Source organism: Nicotiana tomentosiformis, chromosome 7 (assembly GCF_000390325.3).
Source record: "Nicotiana tomentosiformis chromosome 7, ASM39032v3, whole genome shotgun sequence".
Lineage (NCBI taxonomy): Eukaryota > Viridiplantae > Streptophyta > Magnoliopsida > Solanales > Solanaceae > Nicotiana > Nicotiana tomentosiformis.
In genome coordinates, this window is record NC_090818.1 from 28,465,666 (window position 1) to 28,474,715 (window position 9,050).

Below are 9,050 nucleotides of genomic sequence, written 5' to 3' on the forward strand. Positions count from 1 at the left end.
TTAACAAGAGCAATAACGATATTGGTCTTAGATCCTAGTCTCAAGTTTATCAGCTTTGCAGAGAGGATTTTCCTTAGCCAAAATCACACGGCCTCTAGACTTAAAATCAAAATTGCATGTATGTTCCTCTGGATACCTATGAACTCCACAAAACATTCCTCCACACCGACAATTGAAACTTATTAATCCCATTTTTTTCTTGCAAATCATGCATCTTTGCCTCTTCATTGTCAAACCAACGTTCTCAGCTGTAGCAGAATCAGAATCATCAACAGTAAGAGACGATATCTTCTCGGATAAGGCTATCACATTCTTGGCTTCTTCTTCTTTCAGAAAAGCTTTGTAGCATTGGGAACAAAGGTTGTGATTACTTGGTGTTCCATAGAAACCGCAACCCCTTGCACATAGACTTGTGTTTTCTGTTTTGCCACAAGAAGTCATCTTCCTTCGAGTTACTTACCTCTTTCTTCTACAAATTCTTTTGACGTTTTAGATATTATAATTATTTCTTAGCAGGAGAGCGAATTATTAGTGTTGGTGATGGTGTGCGTAGCTCTTTGTTGATGAGTGCCGCTCCTGCCTTTGGTTGTGATATATATAGGACTTAAGCTGGTAATCCAAATGGGAATCAAATTAGGACTTTCCTAAATTTGTTGTTTCCTTTCCCACTTCTGTTTGGTTTTGGTTAGGGAAAATTAATCTTGCGGAATCCTTAACCAACACGGATTTCTTAATAGGAAATATATTACTCCTACTAGAATATTGACCAATAATCATGCACGTTGTCGAAGGAATACGAGTCTCTCTCGCTCTTTCTCTGTCCTTGTTCATTTTAGAATTGATTCACAAATCAAAAATATTTTAGTTTTTGAAAATTTGTTACATGAAAAACTCTATTGCGCTAAGGTTTCTTTCTTTGCCCTTGCACCGTAGAATATTATTGCTTTTTAAATCAAAATTTAATTAATATTCTGATTCTATACGTTCGGTGTATGACCTTATAATTACTTGTGCACATTTTTTGACGCATGCTTATATATAAATATGATGAATTGAACTTGCATAAATGAAAGAAATTAAATATTAATTGTATACATCTTCTGTTTGAGAAATTTGTAACGAATAACGCACTAGAGATCGATAAATAAGATCAAATACCAAAAGTGTAAAGTATAAGCAACCTTCACTTGCTTCGTGTTCCTCTCTTCATTCGCTGTGAGTGTGAACCGGAGAGAACATACCACGATCTGTTGCAAAAGTTGGAAGATATGTTAGGGAATTCCTTCCCCAAACTAGGGTATCTGATAAACGAGAAGATAGAAATTACAAATTATCTTTAACCTAATAGATCATTGCTATTCAAGATATTAATTATATAAAATGAATCCCTAGTAGCTATAGGGACAAGTAGCTCTCGTAGCTCAGTTGGTTAGAGCACCCGTTTAGTAAGCGGGAGGTCTTGAGTTCGACTCTCAACGAGAGCATGAAGTTTACTTTTTTCGTTTTATTCCACCTATACTTTTGAGTTTTGAACTTGCTTTCCCCCATCTGACAGTCAACTGCCTACGCAAATGACGAAGGGAAACCTCTTCTTACTCATTTAATCAAGAACATCATAATGTCCTATGCTTCAGCATCAACTTATTTGGCTTTCGTTACATGAGAAATACTCATTTTTATATCACATACTTTTTCAATTTTCACAACTCCCTTGTTTCCCAGGTTAGAAGAAACAACCACTAACTTGCCAACAAATAAAACGGTATTCCAGAAGAAAACAAGGAACTTGATTTATCAGGGGTTGTATAAGGTTGCTCTCTCGGGTCAGTGACGAAATGCATTTGTTTATTACTGTCATATCATGTGGCAAGATAAATGGTAACCAAATGCTCGATTGACACAGTTGTTTCCAAATAATGCAGAAAAACACAAGACTGCCTGCCAAATTTGAGCAAAGTTGTAGGTCAGGTTTAAAGGATGAAGCACGATCTAGGTTTCAATATTTTCTCATGAATTTATGTGTTTTCCTAGGTTCCACATTACCAAAATTTTTGTATTTTTTGCTTTATCCAAAAGGAAAAGATGAATTACGGCCAATGCCAGTAGCAGTCGAGTACCAAAGCCTGGACCTTCATGCATCTATTTAGTGCACAGACAGTTATCATCAACAGCTTGAAGCTTATAACAATATAACCAGGAACACTTGAGGTCAGTCTCAAGTCAACATTTTCACCTAGCTTGTTGTGCAAAAAGCATGTAATCTAGAGAAAGATAAGTTACAAAATTACTCTAGATTCTCAAGCAGCTAGATACAAGTTTTGGAGCATCGATAAGCCTGGAATCAGCTTCTATGGATCATCTTCAAGGTAGTAGATTCGATCCTTTTGATGACGCTAATCAAAATATATGTATGGTTTCCAAAAGATCCGCATAAAATTGTAGGGCATGTCACCACCACCCTCCATCTACAAGTAATCATCTGATCATCAAGAACAGAAAGTTGTGAGCTTCTCGTTTTCTTTTTTTGTAAAAAAGAAATGTGATAAGTACAAAACAAAGTGACCACCAATCAAAAGAAAACTCACAAGGCAGCAGAAACGGAAAAAACACTCATCTCTTATACACACCAAACCAATTTCATTGGTGATGTTTTATAGCTCATTCAGAAGTGCCCATATGCAGCTTTAACATAATACCTAGTATAACGCAGACATGACGCTGAAAGATTGCCGCACATGACACATCTGTTCCTCAAATAGGTACCTCATAACTGAGGAAGTTCACAACATGAGAGAATTCACTTCCCATTTCATCAAGAATAACTTGTGTGATATTTAAGTCATACAACATCAGTGTCAAATAACGTAGTGTCACATATAATAAAATATGTCACAAAATGAATATCAATGCATCAACTCTCTCATTGAGACATAATTAAGGAAATAATCCAGCGAATACATTTGAGTTCACAACCACAGGAGAAGCCTCAGTCCCAATCCTTGGTTAGCCCAAGTCTTTCCAATCATTGTCAACTTCACTCCACTGTTTCTAGCATAATTAATGCGAGTAGCTCCCAGGAATCCTTAATCTCCCTTGTGCGTTAAGACCCTTTCAGGTTTGAGATTGGCTATGATTGAAAATAAATTCCACAAATTGCATGTCAAAGCAGAGTTATCATAATGCAAAAACAGGATTCGAGGTAAACTAACTCGAAAGACTCCAAACCAAGAAAAAAGTAAAATTGATAAACCCCGAAAAAACAGATACAGTCAATTAACAGCTGCTAGAAGATCATACCATAAATAATTGACAAATCTCACAGAGATGGTATATCAACCAAAAATGCCACTTAAAAAAGAAAGGTACTCTTTTTTTTTTTTTTTTTTGTGAAACCGCTTACCAGCATTGAACCCTTGACCTAGTAGTTTGGGGAGAGCTCCCAACCACTACGAACGAGGAGGGCCGGAACTAGTTTTCTGGTAAGCTAAGATGCAAAGTTAATACTAATCAACTATGGATCCAACATTTGAACTGTATGGGTTTGGAATGTCTGAATCTACTGTTCATTTGACTTTCTGGGTTCAGAACATGTTATTTGGACCTATTTAGTGTTTTTTTTAACACATACATAAGGTCTGAGCACTTGTGTGAATTGGACTGCGATCTAAATCACACAGAATGAATCAAGAAACAAAAAGTGTCACTCACCGGCTTGTGAAGTGCGGTTTAGAGCGGTTAAGCTTTTGAAGGTGCAGTTGTGACTCCATAATAAGTTTCATTCTCTGAATCTCCAAGTCCTTTGCGAATTGCATTCTTTGCTTCTCCAACTCCACCATTTGCCTCTGCTTTGCCTTTTCTACTCTTTCATATATCTCCCCAAACCTCCCTATTGCCTCAGCTATCCTCCTATAACCACCCCCCTCTACCACCACCCCACCACTCCTCTTTCGACTTGACTTCTCCAATCCCTCCTCATCCTCTTCACCTGAATCCTCAGACGCAGCCGCCGCCGCTGCTGCCATGGCCGAGAAATTCCTCCGTGACACCGTGTAATCCATGGCTGCCGCTGGGCGCTTCGACCGGAGACCAACTGGTATGCCAAATAGCGGCGGAGGAAGCAGCGGTGGAGACGATCTCCATTGAGGAGTGAACGTCGCCGGCGAAGGCGACGGAGACTTTCTACGTTGAGGAATGAACGTTTCCGGCGACGGAGACGGCGAGACTTTATAGGTGACGCCGATGAGGGGGTTGAGGCTGCTGAAGAAAGGCCACGTGGAGACATAACGTCCTTGAGATTGAGAAACCCTAGTCTTCTCGATCTTGTACTTCTTCTTTAAGGTGTCAATGCGGTTTTTGCACTGTATGTCAGTGCGGTATTGCTTTTTGGTGTGGCCGTGAAGAGCGTTGACAGCGTCGGCAACTTCCTGCCATTGCTGGTGCCGGAGATTTCCGCGATTGAGCTCCACGTACTTGGAACCCCATGCCTCTATTAAAGTATGTGTCGCTGCCTCTGACCAGCAATCTTCTCGAGCTGGAAAAATTGGCGTCCGAGCTGACACCGACGCCGGCGTAAGCATCGGAGGTGGAGGCAATGCTAGTAGCTTGTCGTCTGTACAAGGCGGCGGAGGTGACGGCGACGAAGATGGAGAGTTTTTAATGGAGAAGGGTGAGGCTAAGTGGTCGTCGTCGTCGGACATAGTGCGGGAACGTGAAGCGGCGGCAGCGCCGGCTGACAGGAAATGAGAAGTAGTGGAGGAATTAGGGTTAGAAGAAGAGTGCGGTGAGGGGTTATTAGTATGGCCGTGTCGACGGAACATTGGGTGCCGACGAGAGTGAATAGAGTGTAGTGGGTGGGGTGTAGGTACGTAGGGGGGTGGGGCTTGTTTGGATTTGAACTGCTGGGCTTTTGGATTGAGCTTCATTGGGAGCCGAGTGACACTGGGCCTCTCTGTGTTTTTTTGGAGGGAAATAAGAGTATTTTATACTTTGTGGGGATTACTGTTTAAATTCTCGCTAGAAAATATTTATGTGCTTATTATTTATTAAGTTTAACCATTGTACTTCTTTTTAAAATCACAGAGTTCTTTGCATTTTACATCCATATCGTATAACATTATTTTTTATTTAAACCTTTTTATGTTTTATAATTTACACGTTAATCTATTCGTTTGATGGTAGCTAGGCTTGATACGGATACAAGTGCTTATCACCTATTTTAATTTCAAGTGTGATTGGACAACTAAAAATCAAATAATGATAGAGCGACACGTGATTGAGTGATAGATTGATCGATGACGAAATGAAGAACAAAACTTTACAATAGATTTTTTGTAAACGTTTTCTTGCATCACATCGTCTTCAACCAAAAATTTCATGGGCTGAACGAGTGAAAATGAGGAAAAGTGTTTTGATTTACAAAAAATGAAGAGTAGCCTCCTTAGAGCCTAGCAAAGTCATTATCAATGAATTCCTTCTCAACCAACATATGTGATTCTTTTTTTTATTTATTTTATTCTCTCCCTCCAAGAACTCCATATCTTATTCTTGGGGTGACTGGAACTCACAACTCATTGGTTGAAAGTGAAGAGTACTCACCACTTGAGCAATCACTCTCATATGTGATTCATTCCCAAATCATACACCCTTGCTTATTCAATGGCCAAGAAATAGCACTTTCATTTGTGTACTATTTCACGTACAACCACTTTTCCTACTTTTGCAAGGGTGTAAAAGAGTTTTTTTGTAGGTCGAGGATTAATATATAAAAAAGAAAAAGAAAAAAAAGAGAGAGGCTCAAATGCAAGGAAAGAAATATATCCTTGTGATGCACCTCAAGCAGGCTCTGCGAAGCAACTTTTTCATCTGAAATATATGTCTTCTCATTTGCATCGTGTCCATATTTGTCTTTTCTAAATCTAGGAGTATATATATTTTAGGCAAAACATATCCTTCACCGGATAGCATAGTAGTAATTACTTGTCGTCACATTAGTAACTAGTGTATTTTGTAGATGATATTTAACTATTATTTGATCTTGAAGCAGCCTTGTGATATTATTAATCAAAGAGCAGTTGTGTATCACGTAATAGACATGTGTTTTATTAGCTTTTCTAATGCTTCAATAACTAGTATTTTAGCTCCTAAAAAGTTAAAAATTATGTGTTGTTTCTAATAATAGGAAAGAATTCAACCCATGATTACTCGATAGCTTTAGCTTTTGTTCGAACCGATTATTTCAGTTCTTTCTCTGTATGTATCACTTGATTCTTCAAATGTTTGAAGAAAACGTAGGGAAATCCTTTTATTTCCTCAAGGTCATAACTCATGAATATCTTTTGTCAATTCAAAGTTTTTGTAAGCCTCTCTCATTTCGACTATTCCCTCCGTTCCGATTTGTGTGAACATATTTCCTTTTTGGTGCGTTCTAAAAAGAATAACCTCTTTCTAAATGTAAAAATAATTTAGTTTAAACTTTCAATTCTACCAATAATGAGAAACTTTTATAATCACACAAATACATGTTTACCACCACAAGTTTCAAAAGAATTTTAGCCATACAAATATTCTAATTTGTTGAGGACCACAAATTTCAAAAATATTTATTTTTTCTTAAACTATGTGCCCAATCAAATAGGTTTACATCAATTGAAACGGAATGGGTATTATTTTTCTTACTGACCACGCGAAGCATGATAGTTCAAAAAACAAATGCAATGTCCGAAGGATTCAATAAAATCCTTGCATTTACAATGAAACTAAATGTAGTGTGTCTTCCTTGACATAATATATAAGTAATGTCAAGGATTGCGCCTATTCTTGACATAATATTGCATAGAGTAAAATATGCTTTGACACGTGATCACCCAAAAGAGGGACACGTGGAATCCAAGACGGGAGTATGACTAAGACCGAAGGCAGTTGTTTCGTTTGTCACCGGAAAGAATAACGCTCATAAAGATGTAATAAATACTCTTCGCCCGGTAGCATTTAATAGAGAATATTCTGTGGCATTAAGAACGATTACCCGTTATATGGAATTTGGCATTTATGTTCACCATTACATCTTCATCAATGACCCTCATAATTGACATTAAAGAGGGGCATGATCCTAGGACCTCCTACCCTAGACGTAGCTATAAATAGTGAGATATCCGCCTAAGTCGTTGCTTGAAACTCAAGCAGGCTTTCCTTCAGTTTCCGGGAAGTGTCTGAACTTCTCGGATTCAATCCCTTGGTGAATGCTTCAACCGTCCATTCATCCGGGACAGTTGGGAGCAACATTCTCTCCGTCTGGAATCGGGTAACGAATTCTCGTAGTAACTCAGGCACTCTTTGCGCAATCCTGAATATGTCGACCTTTAGGGCCTGTACTTTTCTGGTCCCGGCATGAGACTTGATGAAAGAGTTTGTGGGCATCTCAAAGGAGTCTATGGAATTCTCGGGTAACAGTGAATACCATGTCAAGGCTCTCCTCGTGAGAGTTTCTCCAAAAAAGTTTTAGCAAAACAGATTCAAATCCGTGAGGAGCTAAATCATTTCTATTCACCATCGTTGTATAGGTGGTAATATGTTCTTGAGGGTTTGAAGTTCCGTCATACTTTGGCACATCGGGCATTTTGAACCGTTTCAGGATTAATTCTGGTGCCGCACTTGGCTTGTATGGCAATTGAGTATACTTTTTTGAGTCCGGGCCTTTCACCATTGGTGGCACGCCCGAGATTTGATCCATGTGGGAGTTCACTTCCCTCATTAACCGTAAAAGTTCATTCTTGAAAGGATCGTTCTCGTTATTTATGTGATGACCCAAAATGTCATCTTTAAATTTAATAATTAATTATGTGTTCTAAGACCTCGAAAAGTACTATTTATCATTTCTCGACTTACGTGCGTAATCCGTAAAATTTCATGGAAAGTCTTTATGTGAAAAATGGATTTAAAATGTGGATTAGAGCTTTAAAACTCAATTGAGTTGACTTTGGTCAACATTTTGAGCAGACGGACTCGGATCAGTATTTTGAAAATTCTAGTAGGTCTGTATCGTGATTTGGGACTTGGGCGTATGCCCGGAATCAAATTCCGAGGTCCTTAGCCCGAGATATGGAATTTTGAAGAAAAATTAAAATGTTTAAGTTTAAATAGTAACCGGATGTCTAATTATCTGAAAACGTCCCCGGAATAGAATTTTAATGATTCCAACAGCTCAGTATGGTGATTTTGGACTTAGGAGCGTATTCGAAATTTTATTTGAAAGTCCGTAGTTAAATTAGGCATGAAATGGCTAAAAACAAGAAATTAAGTTTGGAAGTTTGACCGATGAGTTGACTTTTTGATATCGGGGTCGGAATCTAATTCTGAAAATTTTCACAGCTCCGTTATGTCATTTATGACTTGGGTGCAAAATTTGAGGTCAATCGGACTTGATTTGATAGGTTTCGACATCGAATGTAGAAGTTGGAAATTCTAAGTTTCATTAAGCTTGAATTGGAGCATGATTCGTGATTTTAGCGTTGTTTGATGTGATTTGAGGTTTCAAATAAGTTTGTATGATGTTTTAGGATTTATTGGTGTTTTAGGTTGAGGTCTCGAGGGCCTCGGGTGAGTTTCGGATGGTTAACGGATCAAAAGTGGGACTTAGCTGCTGCAAAAGCTGCTTTAATATTTCTGGTGGAAATGTTGTCAAAATTGGGCTGCCTGTCAAAATCGAGCTCCCTGACAAAATCGAGAGCTCCTTGACAAAATCGAGCTCCCTGTCAAAATCAAGCTCCGTGACAAAATCGAGCTCCCTGTTAAAATCGAGCTCCCTGAGGTCCCTGACAAATCAAGCTCCCAAAATCGAGCTCCCTGACAAAATCGAGTTCCCTGACAAATTGAGGTCCCTGACAAATCAAGCTCCCAAAATCGAACTGGACAGATCGAACTGGACAGATCTGTAAGTTATAAAAACAGTGGCATTCAACATTTGCCATTTTTGACAAACTTGAGCTTGAACATAGGCGACTTTTGACAGATTTTCAAGGAAAGATATTTGGGGTAAGTGATTCCAACTCGGA

At 38.7% G+C, this 9,050-nt stretch overlaps 2 protein-coding genes and 1 non-coding gene across 4 annotated transcripts; 1 reads left to right on the forward strand and 2 right to left on the reverse strand.

The window, feature by feature from the left end:
* Positions 1 to 27: 27 nt before the first annotated feature.
* On the reverse strand, positions 28 to 441 carry LOC104098590 (putative zinc finger A20 and AN1 domain-containing stress-associated protein 8). The gene has a single exon (XM_033656745.1). The coding sequence runs from the start codon at positions 439 to 441 to the stop codon at positions 28 to 30; it is 414 nt and encodes a 137-aa protein (XP_033512636.1).
* A 969-nt stretch (positions 442 to 1,410) lies between these two features.
* TRNAT-AGU (transfer RNA threonine (anticodon AGU)) lies at positions 1,411 to 1,484 on the forward strand. The gene has a single exon. It is a non-coding gene; the product is annotated as a tRNA-Thr (tRNA).
* Positions 1,485 to 2,158: 674 nt separating this feature from the next.
* LOC104098589 (trihelix transcription factor ENAP2-like) lies at positions 2,159 to 4,895 on the reverse strand. Of its 2 annotated transcripts, none has more exons than XM_009605370.4 (2): positions 3,709 to 4,886; positions 2,159 to 2,479 (listed from the first exon to the last, which is right to left on the reverse strand). In XM_009605370.4, exons 1-2 carry the CDS (start codon positions 4,815 to 4,817, stop codon positions 2,476 to 2,478), a joined length of 1,113 nt encoding a protein of 370 aa, XP_009603665.3. In that variant the 5' UTR covers positions 4,818 to 4,886; the 3' UTR covers positions 2,159 to 2,475. The 2 variants fall into 2 exon arrangements, with proteins under 2 accessions (XP_009603665.3, XP_009603664.3); XM_009605369.4 differs by lacking the exon at positions 2,159 to 2,479 and adding an exon at positions 2,789 to 3,127 and having other exon boundaries at positions 3,709 to 4,895.
* Between the last annotated feature and the right edge of the window lie 4,155 nt (positions 4,896 to 9,050).

What these genes read in the sequence shown, in the direction of transcription:
- LOC104098590 (XM_033656745.1), bottom strand. Translation starts at nt 441, where the DNA reads ATGACTTCTTGTGGCAAAACAGAAAACACAAGTCTATGTGCAAGGGGT.
- LOC104098589 (XM_009605369.4), bottom strand. Translation starts at nt 4,817, where the DNA reads ATGTTCCGTCGACACGGCCATACTAATAACCCCTCACCGCACTCTTCT.